Here is a 17,243-nt window from a genome sequence, read left to right as displayed (position 1 = left end):
ACGCAGTGTACAGCACAAAGCCCTTTGTATAATCTTTTTTTTTTTTTTAAGGGCAAAGTCCTAGTCTTTTTCCTTTTCTTTTGGCTGTTCTGGGTCTTCATTGCGGTGCGTGGGCTCTTAGTTGTGGGCTTCTCTCTAGTTGTGGTGTGTGGGCTCTAGAGCGCATGGGTTTAGTTGTTTAGTTGCCCCGTAGCATGTGGGATCTTAGTTCCCCCACCAGGGATCGAACCCGCGTCCCCTGCATTGGAAGGCAGATTCTTAACCACTGGACCACCAGGGAAGTCCCTGTATAATCTTTTAAAAAGATATATAGATGCATTAAAAAATTTCTTGAAAGGATACCAAGAACCTTTTGGGAAGAGGATTTATTTTTATACAGTTTAAATTTTCTAGTTACTTGTACATATTATTTATGATTTTTAAAATGTCAAAAATGTATTTATGCTTGCCTGTTAATAAATATATGTAGACCAGATTATTAATAAAATTATATTATCAGTGAGACTGTGGGCCATTTTTTCTTTTCTTTTTTATAATTCTTTATACATTTCTAAAATAAAAAACATGCTAATATGTAAATATTGTTAAAACACAAAATACATTTCAGGATTTGACCATTTTCATCTGTGGTCGCTTCTATATCCCTTAATCCACCTCAACTTAAGTTGAAAATTTACATTACAGGCAAAAAATAGAACTACCATATGACCCAGCAATCCCACTACTAGGCATATATCCTGAAAAAACTGCAATTCAAAAAGATACATGTACCACAATGTTCAATGCAGCACTATTTACAATAGCCAGGACATGGAAGCAACCTAAATGTCCATCAACAGATGAATGGATAAAGATGATGTGATACATATATATAAGGAATATTACTCAGCCATAAAAAAGAATAAAATTGGGTCATTTGTAGAGATGTGGATGGAGCTAGAGTCTGTCATACAGAGTGAAGTAAGTCAGAAAGAGAAAAACAAATATCGTATATTAACGCATATATGTGGAATCTAGAAAAAGGGTACAGATGAACCTGTTTGCAGGGCAGAAATAGAAATGCAGACGTAGAGAATGGACATGTGGACACAGTGGGGGAAGGGAAGGGTGGGATGAATTGGGAGATTAGGATTGACATATATACGCTACCATGTGTACAATAGATAGCTAGTGGGAACCTGCTGTATAGCAGAGGGAGCTCAGCTCGGTGCTCTCTGATGACCTAGATGGGTGGGATGGGGGGTGGGGTGGGAGGGAGGTCCAAGAGGGAGGAGATATGGGGATATACGTATACATATAGCTGATTCACTTTGTTGTACAGCAGAAACTAACACAACGTTGTAAAGCAACTATACTCCAATAAAAAAAAAAGAAAATTTACATTACAGGCAGAGATTTAATAAACAATATATAGGGCAGTTGACTTACACAGTAAATGAACCAGCAAACACAAAAATATTTTTGTAAAACCTGCACTCATTCCTTTCAACTATAAAGAACTTACAGTTCTTGTCTATGTGAAACATCCTTTCTCAAATAGTATGTTCTTCCATTAATTAATGAATAACTTACAAGAAACCTTTTAACAAGAGCAGTTGACATAAATATTTTTAGAGCGTCTAAGCAGATTTTTTTTAAATGTGTTTTTAAAAAACAGAATAAAGAACTGGTTTTCAGAGCTTGTGTGTGACAGCATCTATTATGCCCTTGGATTCCCCTGCCAAGACAGTATGTTGACTGACAAATGCAAAGAGGAAAACTGTTCAATTACAGGTTATAAGAAAAGCACTCTTTATCTGTTAGGCCACCATCACAAACTGGTGGGAGACTGTGGAACTAAAATAAAATCCATCCTGGAAACTCTAAACTGGATAGCTCAGAAGTAACCTACTTGTTACTGATCACTTCATTAGTGACACAGGGATATATCAATACAAGAGGGTATTCTAGGGGTTGCAAGTCACTAACCATTCTTTTGAGCTGATTTAACTCCCAAGTAGACTTTGGGACCTAAGGCTTTTTGTCCCCACAACTGACTCAGTTGACTCAGGGGTGCTTTGATACACCATGCCAGTACTATCTAAACATTTCCTGAGTACTACAACGAATGGGATACTGTGTTAGGTTCTGAAAATGCAAAAATGAATAAAACAAGGTGGTCCCAGACTACACAAAGCTGATGGTTTTGCTGGGGAGTTGTGTCAATATCTATAATAAAATGTTAACACTTTGCCACTCTAGTAATATAAATGAAGTTCTTAGGAAGAATGGGGCAATGCTGAGAGAGCATCTGAGGCCAATGTCCAGTATTTCAAAATATATTTTTGTATTTGGTGATATGAAATCTAATCTAATCTAACACACTATTAGGACAACTAGCCACATCTAGATCTATAACTGACTAAATACATGTCTGAATTGCTGGTATTTTCTGGTGTTCAGGTATTACTATGTAAAACAGAATATTTTAAGAAAACTAGAATTATAGTTAAAAAATAATAAACTCAGTGTAATTATTTCAAGAAAGTCTGTTTTCTGAGATCTAACAACCACCTACAACACTACAAAGAACTGCAAAAGTCAACAATATGAATGTTAGAGTAACAAGAATAAAAGAATCCTAGCTTCTGAGTATAGTCCATTTTGGGGGGAGGACTTTTTACTTAAATTCACAATGTAGAAACCTGCCTTGCTCACTATTTACACCATACATAAAATGCCCAACTAATAATCTGGTACCTAAATGAAAGTACAGAACCATCTGCACAAATAAAAACACATTGCTTTAGTTGGCTATTATCCTTCCAAGAAATAATTTTAAAAAACAAGAATGCCTTGGATATAGCAGGTGCTCAATAACTGCTACTGGAACGCTGATTATCAGTGATAATATTCAAATAGTTTTCAAAGAATATCACTTCTTGACTCTCCAGAAGAACATTACCTCTGATTTCCTTCTAATGCAGTAGGTCCAAATCCTAGCTTTGTCTATATGATATAGATATCTCTCTCTATATATGTATCGATCTCTCTATCTCCTGCCACTTGGCCTCTGTAGACCTCAATTTCTTCATCTGTAAAATAGAGGAATTGCATTACATTTCTAAATAAGGGAAATGGGCTGCTAGGTCTCATCCAGCTTTCAAATTTTATGACTGAGAAACCCAAAAGCTATTCTCATGTAAAGAGAATGAAAATGGTCATATCAGGGAATATAAAGCACTATGAAAAAAAGAAACATTAAAAGAGAGGTAGGAGGATGTAGAGACAAAAGCACTCAATCTTCTAAGGTCCAGGGTTCTAGTTAGTCTCCATTCTACCACTGATCAATGTGAATTTGACTAGGCACTTGCCATCAGTATCCTCATCTGAAATACAGGAATAACAATGCCTTCCCTGCCAGTTATGAAAAGCAAATAATACAATGTAAAGACTGTGGTAAGCTACAAAGTACCAGGCAGAGATGAAGTATATTACCATTAATTCAGTTAAGAGCCTGAGGTCAACCAGAAAAGTTCCTTGGTTAACAGATAATGGGAAGCTAAAGCAAAGAAAGTTAAGCCTTTGTCAAGTTATTTGACCCTAAGATACAGTGCTTTGCTGCTTCCTAAAAATATAACATGTACTTCATAAAGGTAGGTCAGTAAGATTCCAAATAACAGTGTGTTTTACTTCAGATTTCTCCTATGCCTAGTCCCTTAGGTCATAGTCCACTTTTTTTCAGACAATTTAGAACAGAATTCCAGAATCATTTTGAAATTGGAAGGGATTTCATTCCTCCAGTCTCTCATTTTGTCAGATGAGGGAACTGAGATCCACTGAGGTTAAGGTGATTACTCAAGGTCATAGTGCTAGTGGCTTAATTCAAAATCTGGATCTCCTACTTTTTAGCCCCAAACCTTTGCCACTACAGTGAAAATAAAGACATCAGTGAAAGCAAGCAGGCTTTAGAGTTCTAGCAAGATTTCTGGCTATTTAAATTCTAATTTCATACTCAAAGTTGGAAAATTCAGGGAAAAAAACCTGAAAGTCATTTGTCATCCCTCTACCACCACTAATGTTGGGTATGCATCCTTTTTTTCTAAGTAGTTTACAAAAGTGGGATTATATTGGACATACTCTCCTATAATCCTTTTTTAAATTTTATTTATTTATTTATTTGGCCGTGCCCTATGGCATGCGGGATCTTAGTTTCCCGACCAGGGATGGAACCTGTTTCCCCTGTGGTAGAAGCACGGAATCTTAATCACTGGACTGCCAGGGAAGCCCCTATAATTCTTTTTTTTTTTTTTAATTTAACAATTCACATTAAACATTTTCTTATATAATTTTTGTATCGTTCATGGTTGCAATGAATGTGCTGTAAACATCAAATACATCTCCAGTTATTTCCTTATGAAATAGTCTCATAAGAGAAATTTCTGACTCTTTCACTACCACCACATTCCATTCTTTTTTATTTTTAGGTTTCTGGCAATTTAGATTCCTGGTGCTTAACCAGGATACTCAAGTAAATATCTGCATTAACAAGGTCATGGGATTTTTACAAACATGAAAATTTGGGACAGCTATCAAGTTCCAGTCTTCTCAACGAGAAACCACAGTGCTCACTTTTTAGGTTACCTTCGAAGGCTGCTCCAAAGGAATAGCAACATGGAATGAACCTACATACTTACTTAAAAAGATCATCCACAGCATGGTATATCTCCCTTAGCGCTTCACTTCACAATGGGGATCCACTAACTTCCAGATGAAGTTCAAGGTTCATACAGCACTGATACTGACCTTGTTCCTCATGTTTAGACAGCTTCTCTTGTCTGTACTTTTCAGAAACATCAGTCTAACTGGAGTAGGTCCACTTATTTACAAAAGTAATATTGACCAGCTTCCTGTCGGGGAGGTAAGGATGGTCCCCAAATATTAAAACTGAACCCTGTAATGTGGAGTGACTGAAGAGAAAACAGCCCAAGATTCAGCAAATGGTACAAACCTTTTTAATCTAATAGTTATTTTTTTTTCCTTCAAACTGGAATTCTTTCCAGAATGACCAAAAAGTTAGAAAAGTATCTAAAAGAACTGACCCTTGCATATTGTTAACTAAAACTTTACTGGTGATTAAGATATTTCAGAGAACTCACAAGCTTTCTCAATTCTAAAGATTACTATCACTGAAATTATATTACTGACCCTATTTAGAAAACAGATACACAAATTACTATTGTTTACTGAGTGTTTATTACATGCAATGCTCTGTTTTAGGTTTTACATACACTATTTCATTTATTCCACACATTAATCTTATAAAGTAGGAATTTTAATTCCATTTTATAGATGAGGAAAGAGTCTCATCTGAGACTACTCAGCTAGTAAATAACAAGCCAAGGTTCAAATCCAGGACTGTGAGACTGCAAACCCAAACTTTTACAACTATACTACTGTTCAAATAAATAGATAAAAATCAAGTGTTAAGAAGTCAATTAAGATTCTACGCTTTCCTATTCTTCAGTTCAACTTGCAGACGATCTGAAACTGCCTTTCATTACTACTGCCTTACTCAAAAATTCTCACTGGGGCCTACCCACTGCCTAGGAAGTATATTTTCCCTGAGCTAACTCTTATCCAAGCCTCATGTCTCAAATTGCTATTTCCTCAGGAAAACTATCTTGACCTTCCATCCTAAATTAGTCCTCTCTGTTATTATTCTTTCAAACTATCCTTCTCATCCTTTGGGGCTCTTTTCATAATTTGTGTGTTGATTTGTTTAAAGTTCCACTGGGCAGGGACCAAGTGTGGTGTGTTCATCAATCTATACCCCAATCCTAGCCCCATATACCTAGAGACCAGCATTGTATCTATCAAATAGAAACATTCTTTTGCTGAATGCACGGATGGAATGAATGAAATTAAGTCAGATAGTCAAGGACTTCCATAATCTGTCCCTACTTTATCTTTTCAGTCACATTTTGTTACTTTTAGTCCATTCACTGCTTCTTGTAGGGGTCTCCAAGACTGTAAATCCTACCTTGTCTTCAAAGTGCCACTCAAAAACCCACCTCCCCTAAGAGCACTAGCCCAGACATACCCAGCTTCCCTTTTAACTTCTAATAGACTCACGTACGACTTGCTTACCATACTGCTAGTCCAGCCCTTATTATACACTGCTTTGCAGGGTAAATGCACTGTTCATACATACAAGTCTTAGGTCTCCATCTAGACCTGCACCGTGCAAAACAGTGGTCACCAGGCATATGTGTCCATTATGTATAAATCAATTAAAATTAAATAAAACTTCAAATTTAGTTCTTTCGCACTAGCCACATTTCAAGCACTCAATAGCTATATATGGCTAGTGGTTACCATTTGGACAGGACAGATAAAGAACATTTCCAACATCACAGATATTTCTGAGGGCCTTGAGTACAAGAACTGTATTTTATACTTCTTCCTATTCCATACTGTGAAGATGGTAGCTACATAAACAGTGAGAGTTCAATAAATATTACAGAGTAATAAAAAATAATAACTTTCTGGATAAGAGAACTTTGACATGACCCTAATCACACTGTAAACAGCTGTCCTCCACACTAGCACAGGGTCTGTACATTAAGCTAATACCTGTCGCTGGGTCAAGCCTTCAGTTATTTTTCCGAAGTATTCTCTAGGAGTCAACCACACAAACCACATTTTCATGGTATTTTTCAGTGTATAAAGTGCTTCATATTCATCATTCAGTTGGCCAATATATTTCCCAAGGAACACAGGGATTCAGGTTAAGTCTACTATTTACCTAGTGGCAACTAAGTGCACGACACTGTGTGAGGTGATTTTCCTGTGTTTTCATCAGCCTCTAGAGCCCATGCTCCGCAACAAGAGAAGCCACCGCAATGAGAAGCCCGCGCACTGCAAAGAATAGCCCCTGCTCACCACAACTAGAGAAAGCCCGCGCACAGCAACAAAGACCCAACACAGTCAAAATAAATAAGTAAAATAAATAAAATTTTAAAAAAAAGAAAGAAGAAACAGGCTGAGAAAGGGTAACCTATCCATACCCACCGGTAACAAAATCCACATTTCACCCATTATATCTTCAACTCCTACTGGCTAGAAATTTCCAGAGACAAAGTCAATATATTTACTGTAGTAGATGTTGGCTAATAAAATTATGATCTATCTTGTATTCGTAGAAAAGAGGAAAACAAAAAGTAAAGAATGAAAAACTTATAATACTGAAAAGTGTAATTAGGTACTAACTTTTAAGGTAAATGATGCCTTTTTCTTTTAACTAGAAATAGAGCGTATACATTTTGGAAGTAAAAGGGTTAGATGAGGGGAGGAAATATGAGCAATTTTGAAAAGTCCAAATTATAAGACATTTTTAAAGACACATTGTAATATTACTGGAGATATTGCTACTGTAGGGAATATGTACTAAAATATAGCTGAAGATTAATATTAAACAATGAGTTAAGCTATTTAAAATTTTCAGATCTGTATCATTATTTCATATTATTTCAAATATCCAAATTATTTCAAACTTTAAAAAATACTGAATGACCCAAATGTTTATTAATAATTATAAGTTATGCACTGGCAGAGAGCACATTGATGAGATCTCATCATAAAAAATGCGACTGGGGGGGCATTAAAGTCCTTTATGAGTTTCAATAAATACGATCCAGAAGAATTGGGATGTGTTCCAAACTGCACTGTGTCAACCTGCCAGGCCAATGAACACTCAAACTCAAGTTTTTTCAAATATGAAATACTCATGCTTTTCTAGTCTACTTCAAAGAAGACAAAGTAAGATGATTACTGTACTTATTAGACTTCTTTCTAACCGCCTCAATTTCTTTAAGAAAAACAACCCCAAATGATGAGAAAATAGTCATTTCATTTGTCCAGCTTTTTTTTTTTTTTTTGAGAATGTCTCTTATTTGCACTAAAGCTCTCATTCTCAAAAGGGGACTGAAAGACTGATATACAACAAGGCATCAAAGCATTCTTTAGAAGGCCCAGTACCGACTATGGTTACTGCCAGGAAATCATTCCAAACACTCTCATTCTGAAAAAGGCAGCAGTCACAAGGGGAAAGGAAGTGGACGCTGTCAGAGGTGGCAGGTGTGTTTTGAGGCCAGCAGTGTCTTGTTTTTAATGAGGCACAGTTGCAGGTCTCCAACTGTGTGCCACGAGGGAGCAAGACATCTGAGGGCATCACCTTGAAGGAAAAGAACACTTCATTTAGATGAAGGTTTGGCACCTCTTTTCAGCGGAAAAGCTTCAGGAGTTAGAATGCTTAAAAAGAATAATTCATGCGTTCCAGTTTAAAGAATAAAATATTAAAAAAAAAAAACTCCATAAGCAATTAGATAAAGTGAAAACAATGTAAAACTGGATTCCATGCTTCTCTTGAGGGGAGGAGGGATGAAGGGAGGAAAGATAGGAAAATAGCCACTCTCTTGCTTCTTCCTTACTCTTTTGTACAATGTGTAGATATATCTCTCTTTTAACAGCTTCTTTTTCGTTACATAAAAGCAGAAGTATCAGAGAGAATACAGTCTCTTACGGGATCTTCCCGGAGTACTCCAAGTAAAATGGAAAGGAAGGAGGAAAAGATACATGTGTCAGTTCTGTGGTGTCCTACTTAAAGAGGGCAGCAGCGTTTGAATAAAAAAAGAGTTAATATGCTCCCTGTAACTATGAATCAGCTAATGCTAAAAAGTGTCGAGGTTTCATCTGCTTCCCACCAGACCCAACCTGTGCCTACAGAAGCTACTCTCTTGAGAATGCCCTGTTCACCTTCAAAACAAAATGTTTCATCGAAGTTCCTCTACAATTTTGGGACAGGTGAGGCGAAAGTCAAAAGCAGCCTCAAGCTACCTTCGGCTAGTAAACTGAGGGGGTTTTGGCCCATGGAGAATAAGATGATCAGTAACCCCTTCTTACCAAGGTCCGGGATGAACCTCAAAAGAGTTGTGTTAACAAAGCACATACAGACCCACACCGTGTACCTTAAACGGATGTGGGACGTGGACACACGGGTGAAGTCTTTCGAGTTTCGTGAACTCCTGGGAAAGGGGTGGGAGGGAGGAGAACCAAACAAAGTCGCAACGTTTTGATTTTCCGAGGTCACTTCTAAGGACTCGCCCGAGAGCTTGTTCCGGTAGCAGAATGCTGGCCCCGCGGCGGCCGACAACTGTCGGGCCCCGACCCGGCTCCGTCGGCTCTTGTGAGCAGCGCGCGGGTCAAGACCTGCAGTCCGAGGTCGGCTCGAGGCTTGGCCCCGCCCCCTCCCGCCCCCGACGACCCCCGGAGGCGGCGGAGGCGGGGGCACCGCCGGCGCGCGACTCACATGTGCGGGTTCCTCCTGAAGGCGTTGGTGATGTCCTTCACCACCCGCTGCACCAGCACCGCCACCTCCTCGCTCGTCTCGGCCATGTTGGCGGCGTCCGCGGCGGCTCGGGAGCGCCTCCGGGAGAGCGCCGAGCCACCCGCGGGAGTTCCCGGGGAGCGCGCGCGTGTGCGCCGGTTTGGCCGCGCCCCTGCCCCCGCCGTGGAGGCCGCCGCCGAGCACTTCCGGGTCAGCCCGCGGTCGGCCGGTGTGTGGTCCCTGACGAGGCTGAGGCTGGCGGCTTGGTCCCTGACTTCCTCTCGTAAGCGAGTTTCTAAGCGCCCGAGATGCTGCAGACTCATTTGCAAAGTTACCTCAGGTCGCTGTATTACACATTTTATTTTAATTTCCAGTCCACTGGGGGCCGAGGAGGGAGGGGTCCTAAGGTCACTCCCAGAGCCAGAGTCTGGCCTGAATACCCCGCCCAGACCACCCGTCCTCAGCTGTTCATGTAAGGAGCCAGTCCCAGAATGCTCCTGGAGGAAAGTTTAACCGAGAGTGAAGATCCTCTTAAGCAGTTAGTCCCTTGGCGTTCTGAGAGCTTGTTCCCTGTATTTTCTTAGTTGGAGGGATGAGGCCGTCCAGAGATGCTCTTGGCTGAATGAGGCCCAGTCGGACCGTATTGGTGACCTCCTTTTGTACCTGCGTGCCAATTTCGGCCACTAAGCAGACGCTTTCAAAGAGTTAATTTAAAAAGTTTAATAAATGGACTAAAGGAAGAAAAAGGAAAGGAAAGGAAAAGTTATTTGCTCTCTCCATATAGGGAGTAGAAATACAGAGGTATTTTTTAGATTTTCTACATCGAGTGTACTTTGCTTTGCACGTCATTTGGTGTCCTGTGAACGTTGCGTGTTAGTTTTGGAGTTAAAAAACCAAGTCCCTGGCAAGGTTTGCCCTTAATAGCTATTTGCCTTGCTATAAATAATTTTTATAAGAAAAACTGGCTTTCTAGTCCATTTGGATTTTGAAATGCTGTAATTCAAATTTTCATGTATCAGATTTTCTTTCAACCTCTGTGTTAGAAAAAATCCGGCTGCTTTTGGTTCTTTTTACTTAACCCTTGAAGTCTTATCTTTTAGAAACTTTTTTTTTTTTTAAAGCAAACTCACTGTTTAATGTAAACATACGTAGAGCATTTGAAGTAGGGTTGATGATTGTGAAAGTAAAAACCATCCACTGGATGCAAAATTATAAAGCAGTGAATGAGAAATATAAATTATATTCAGTGGTCCATACTCCCTATGGATACGTTTAGAAAGGCTACACCTGCTGTATGGACTTTGGCCTTCTGGTTTTAAAAGAAATGAGCTAGAAGTTTCATAAGATTACAGAAAAGCAAGATGGACAGGTTTGATTTAGTAAAGTCAAACAAACCTTAACATATTGACAAGTTCTCAAATGAGGCAGTGGAGTGAATTTGTGTTTAGATTCCAGGGCCAAAGACAACTTCAAATGTCCTAATTACTCTTAAAATGTAGTACCAATTCTGAAATGGTTTGAGTTCACTGATAAGTCTTCTTCCTATTCAATTAATCAGAGCCTTGCATCCTTTCCTGGTAAAAGTGGGAAATAAATCCTGACTTCTGGGGCAGAGCTTAAAGGACACACTCCGAAATATGACATTTTTTTCAAAGAATTTATTTTTATCTTAAAAATTAGTGTGATTTTTGTATTTCACTCTAATATATTTAACAGGAAAAACAACAGCAACAGCAAACTTTATTCCCAAATCTTGAAGTGAAATTGGTATTCCAGGAAGATAACATCCTATATGATTAGGTGTGTCCCCTTCCAGCACACACACACACGCACACACACACACTACCTTGAAAGGTGTGAATTGTATGTGTCATGTTTCTTCTAAGAGTTCACAAATTGTTTCACCCAATTATTAAAGATCTGCTATGTTTAGAACTTGAATTTTTTATAGTTAGAGCATACTAGGACTCTGACCCAATCCCCTTATTTTGCCAATAAGGAAGCTGAGGTTCAAAGGAGAATTGAAATTCATGTGACTTTAATAATGATATGTTTATAAGAATAGAATATGATGAATTTAGCATGATTTTGTTGAAGGATTCAAAGATTTACGTTCAGGGATCTACAAAATACACTTACTAATAATGAAATATTTTAAATAGCTTAAATGCCCAACTTTGGGGATTGATTAAATTACAGTAAATCTATATGATGAAATACTGTTTAGTCATTTAAAAGCTCACTGTAACTAGGAGAATATGTAGCAAACTCTTAGGAGGAAGTATATTTATAGGAGAATTTTATTTTCTAAGTAACACGAAGAACAAAATATAATTTTTGTAATATAAGAAGTTTTTTAAAGTATATGTTAATAAAAACATGGATATATTTATTTGTTAATTAGCCAACTATCTCTTATGCATAATAATTTTCTTAGAGATTGATTTTTAAGCAACCATGACTCGCTTAAAAATTAATCTCCCCAAAATCATGCCTTTCATATTTTAGAAGACTATTTGACAGTCCTGTGAATGTATTTGACAGTCCTCCCATACCCTCCCCCAAATCATTCCTTTCATATTTTAGAAGACTATTTGATGATGGGGGAAAATGTAGATATATAATGACAAAAACAAGTACCAAAACAGCATATAAGACAATTATATATGTAACCGAGAAGGACCCCATGGGGCCTTCCCAGGACAGGCCTTCCCCCATATCCTCTGCTTTAGCTCCTCTATGAAGTACCTAGATAATAGTATTTGATGCAAATATCCTGAGTTGTTCTGCAGATGTGAACATCCCCCACCCCCCCTCAACAAATGGAAGAACTACTTGATAACCTTGAGCACATAGCCCCAGGCCTCCTGGAGCTTAAGGACTGATAATGTTAACCCTTGTGACACCACCCTGCTACCTCACCATCAGCCAATCAGAGAACTATGCATAAGCTGATCACATACCCTGCAACCCTCCTCCCTCACTTGGCTTTTAAAAGTGCTTTGCAGAAACCTTTTGGGGAGCTCAGGACATTTTAGGGCCTGAGCCACCTCATCTCCTTGCGTGGCCTTGCAGTAAACCTTTCTCTGCTCCACACTCCGACGTTTCAGTTTGTTTGGCCTCACTGTGCGTCGGGCACACGAACTTGCATTAACATATATATATGTTGACAAAAAATTATTCAATAGTTGATCTAAGGAAGAAATGGAAAATTTTATTCAAGCCAACCTGAGGATTATAACCCAGGAGATAGTCTTTCAGAAAGCTCTGAGAACCGTTCCACTTATTAGAGTTCAATGCACAGTTATATAAGTTTTTGAGACAAGTTGTGATACGTCAAATAATGTATCATTGACAGTTTACACAATCCAGATCTACACATACAAAGCGAGTAGTGGGTAATGGGTTATCATGGCCCCTTACAAGATTAAGAAGGAAGGTTATTTTCTTAAGGAGTTGTGACTCTTTGTGAGATTAAGAAGCAACATTATCTCCTAAGGAGGTCTGGCTAACACAAATTCACAACACATGCTAAAGGGGAGGGAGGAAGCCCAACCAGGCAAAGAAAAATTTTATGTTTAAATTTTTCTCATCTTGCCATAGAAAATGAATTTTATTTCATCATATACAAAACAAATTGTACATAATATAAATATAATGTAAGTATTAGACTGGGATGGTATAAAGTAAAATGTTAACAATGGTTATCTCCATATGATAGAACTACTAGAGATAATTAAGACCTATAAATATACATTCTTTATATTACTCTGGTTGTTCCAAACTTTCTACAATGAAAAACCTAATGTATGTGTTGAGGGCGCTGGTGGGAAGAAAGACATCAAGGTGGTTTTAATGACAGACCTAGTACAGTTGACTCTTGAACAACGTGAGAGTTTGGGGAGCTGACCCTCCACACAATCAAAAATCTGAGTATAATTTACAGTCAGCCCTCCATATCCCTGGTTGCAATTCCTCCTTTTCTGTGGTTCAGTATCTGGGGATTCAGCCAAACCTGGATCACAGTACTGTAGTATTTACTATTGAAAAAAAAAATTGTATCTAAGTGGACCTGTACAGTTTAAACTCTTGTAAAATGGTACAGATGAACCTGTTTGCAGGCAGAAATAGAGACACAGATGTAGAGAACAAACGTATGGACACCAAGGGGGGAAAGCAGAGTGGGGTGGGGGGGGATGAATTGGGAGGTTGGCATTGACATGTATACACTAATATGTATAAAATAGATAACTAATAAGAACCTGCTGTATAAAAAATAAAATAAAATTCAAATAAAAAAATCAATAAACTGCAAAAAAAATAACTCTTGTTGTTCAAGGGTCAACTGTAATTATCTTTGTGCAGAGTTGTAAATGACCTTATAATCTGTTTTCATCTTTGCTCTGTATTATTCCACCTTTATCACTATGATGTGTTGTTTATTTACTCCATTATTTGGATTGAAGTCCATTTTACTATGGTAACATTATGCAAGATAGAGTGTAAATAGTACTAAACGTGTTTTTACCATGTGCTATTATTACAAAAACAACAAGTTTATTTCCTCCATTAAAATAATTAAGTGCTCAATTTTAAGTGCTTCATTATAATATTACCATTGTGACTAAATATATACTTATAGTATACCAAACCTCAACCTTAATCACTGTCCTAATATTTAAAATCCAAGAACTTACAAAGAAATAGGAGAAGGGAAATATAATACTAGTCAAGGAGTCACAATATCAATGTCTTTTTATGAATTCTTAAGAAAAATCAATAGGAGTAATGTTATCTGTAAAGTTTTTATTAAAAACCATTTCAAGAAAAGGAATAGAAATTAATAAATGAATTTAAAAAGACATGTACATTAAACTTAGGGGAGTTTTGGTATACATTCTGCCTCAGTGTGTAGGTTTATTTTCCCAAATACAAAACTTCATGTATGATCAAGAACTATTTTTTTTAAAGTCACAAAATCATGAATTGCAAATGCCATCTTTTCTTGTACTTAGTTGATATATCTAGTACTTCATTATTTTTTATTGTTACTATTTATTTATAATTAAAGTATCATTGATTTACAATATTGTGTTAGTTTTGGGTGTACAGCAAAGTGATTCAGTTATATATATATATATATATTTTTCAGATTATTTTCCATTATAGGTTATTATAAGATATTGAATATTGTTCCCTGTAACACTTCACTATTATATTTGTTGAGATAAAGATAAGAAAATGCATGTGATAGCACCTTTAAACTGGGAAGCACTATACAAATTATTACTTATTTCTATGAGTTGACACAACATCATTACAGGTAAATCAGTATTAAAACACAATAGTAAACTAAGATGAAGCTTAATACTAACTTTCAAAATGAAACTCTATTGTTTAATATTCTAAAGAGAATTATACTGCTATTACAATTAATTTCCTAATCAAAACATGAACTTTTTTTAACCAGACAAAGTAGGTAAATGTTATAAAGATGCTTATCATGACAATGACTTTAAATGATCAGTTAGTACTGATGTTGGAATCCATGATGATAGAGGAATGAAGATACTAATTGCATAATATGGTTTTTGTTGCTGAGTAACTGGTGTTTTATTTTTCTTGACATTTGATAGTTCCAAAATGTCATCCTTTTCCTTTATCCTCTTCTCCCTACCACAGAGACCCAGGAAACCCATGATGTAATCTTCAGAAAAGAACAGGAGAAAATGTCTGGAGAGAAGAAGAGCCAATCCAGGCCTTGCATATGGAAACAGCTAGGGAGATGGGTATGTCTCTATGATGGATTCAATGTTTCTCATGTACTGAAGATGTCAAATTTTTCTAGGAATTTCTTAGTAATATGCCATTTAGTGGATGACTAAGGGAAAGAAGTATCCAAATATGAGTACATTCTTAAGGAGTTATTTTTTTTGCTTTGTGTTTTTCTTATTCTTCTGTGTAAATATGACAATCATGTAATAGACTTAGGTTAAAAAATCATAACTGAAAATTCAGGAAAGTAGTAAAAGCTTCATTTTTACTACCAAAGAGGTTTAGTTGAGACTTCTTCGGTAACTGCCTAAAAGTAAGACAGAGCTATATCTCCTCTTCTTTCATCTTACTTCTTAAGCTAATTTTTCAACTCAGAAATTTTATAATTAAAATATACCATATTTCTCAGTTTCTTCCTGTTTCCATGTTTTAAGCCACCTCTGACACTTATCAAAATTAAAAACAGGCCAAAATTACCCATAGGAAATGATGAACTTTCTTTGTTAAATGTTGAATTATGCCCTAACTTGTAGTATAGTATTTATAGAGACTGACAGTCTGAGTTTTAGGAAGGAATGCCAAAGAGTAACTCCCCAGTTACCATCTTCTGACTTTAAACACTTGAATTTCTATGGTAAGTCTGCAAAATCACCATAAGTGTGCAAAAAAGAACAATGCAAAATGTTGTGTATTGGGTTCGTAGGAGGAGAAGGTTAAATACCACCTCTGAGGGATGAGACTCCAAGTAATAGTACTTATTTATTCCACAAATTTTAATGAATGTTACTGTGTATAAGACATTGTGCTTGCTGCTAGGTATACAGTGGTGAGAAAAACAGACATTATTCTAGCCTTCTTGTAGGACTTACCATCTAATGGAAGAGATACACAATATTCAAATAAACAGAAAAATGTATAATGAAAAATTGTAATACATGACACAAAAGGTAAAAGCAAGGCACCATGCTAGATGATAACAGTGTGGAGTAAGAGCAGAGCTTTAGACAGTGTGGTCAGGGAAACCTATTCCAGGTGGTGATATTTAAGCTGAGATCTGAAAGATAAGAAGGAACCAGCCCTGTGAAAAGCAGGGGAAGAGCCTCATCAATAGTGGAAACACCTATGGTCAACTAATCTATGACAAAGGAGGCAAAGATATACAATGGAGAAAAGACAGTCTCTTCAATAAGTGGTGCTGGGAAAACTGGACAGCTACATGTAAAAGAATGAAATTAGAACACTCCCTAACACCATACACAAAAATAAACTCAAAATGGATTCGAGACCTAAATGTAAGACCAGACACTATAAAACTCTTAGAGGAAAACATAGGAAGAACACTCTTTGAAATAAATCACAGCAAGATCTTTTTTGATCCACCTCCTAGAGTAATGGAAATAAAAACAAAAATAAACAAATGGGACCTAATGAAACTTCAAAGCTTTTGCACAGCAAAGGAAACCATAAACAAGACAAAAAGACAACCCTCAGAATGGGAGAAAATATTTGCAAACGAATCAACGGACAAAGGATTAATCTCCAAAATATATAAACAGTCATGCAGCTCAATATTAAAGAAACAAACAACCCAATCCAAAAATGGGCAGAAGACCTAAATAGATATTTCTCCAAAGAAGACATACAGATGGCCAAGAAGCACATGAAAAGATGCTCAACATCACTAATTATTAGAGAAATGCAAATCAAAACTACAATGAGGTATCACCTCACACCAGTTAGAATGGGCATCATCAGAAAATCTACAAACAACAAATGCTGGAGAAGGTGTGGAGAAAAGGGAACCCTCTTGCACTGTTGGTGGGAATGTAAATTGATACAGCCACTATGGAGAACAATATGGAGGTTCCTTAAAAAACTGAAAATAGAATTACCATATGACCCAGCTATCCCACTACTGGGCATATACCCAGAGAAAACCATAATTCAAAAAGACACATGCACCCCAATGTTCATTGCAGCACTATTTACAATAGCCAGGTCATGGAAGCGACCTAAATGCCCATTGACAGATGAATGGATAAAGAAGATGTGGTACATATATACAATGGAATATTACTCAACCATAAAAAGGAACGAAATT

The 17,243-nt window shown here is 37.1% G+C and overlaps 2 protein-coding genes across 7 annotated transcripts in view; one reads left to right on the top strand and one right to left on the bottom strand.

Moving 5' to 3' along the window:
- The window catches only part of PTAR1 (protein prenyltransferase alpha subunit repeat containing 1), a 38,899-nt gene extending 29,402 nt beyond the window's left edge, over window positions 1-9,497 (bottom strand). For all 4 annotated transcript variants that reach the window (XM_061201202.1, XM_061201203.1, XM_061201204.1 and 1 more), the window contains exon 1: window positions 9,350-9,497. In XM_061201202.1, coding sequence (XP_061057185.1) covers window positions 9,350-9,435 — 86 coding nt within the window. In that variant the 5' untranslated portion in view covers window positions 9,436-9,497. The remainder of the gene's footprint in view (window positions 1-9,349) is intronic.
- Window positions 9,498-9,592: 95 nt separating this feature from the next.
- The window catches only part of CFAP95 (cilia and flagella associated protein 95), a 135,588-nt gene continuing 127,937 nt past the window's right edge, over window positions 9,593-17,243 (top strand). The window contains exons 1-2 of one of the 3 annotated variants that reach the window (XM_061201197.1): window positions 9,593-9,650; window positions 15,050-15,156. In XM_061201197.1, the coding sequence (XP_061057180.1) occupies window positions 15,097-15,156 (60 nt within the window). In that variant the 5' untranslated portion in view covers window positions 9,593-9,650; window positions 15,050-15,096. Of the gene's footprint in view, window positions 9,708-15,049; window positions 15,157-17,243 lie in introns of those variants that run through there. The other 2 variants (XM_061201196.1, XM_061201198.1) reach the window with 2 other exon arrangements.

The sequence above is a fragment of the Eubalaena glacialis genome, chromosome 9 (genome assembly GCF_028564815.1).
Source record: "Eubalaena glacialis isolate mEubGla1 chromosome 9, mEubGla1.1.hap2.+ XY, whole genome shotgun sequence".
NCBI lineage: Eukaryota > Metazoa > Chordata > Mammalia > Artiodactyla > Balaenidae > Eubalaena > Eubalaena glacialis.
Note: the sequence above shows the minus strand (reverse complement) of the source record. Positions and strands in the feature narration are given on the sequence as shown.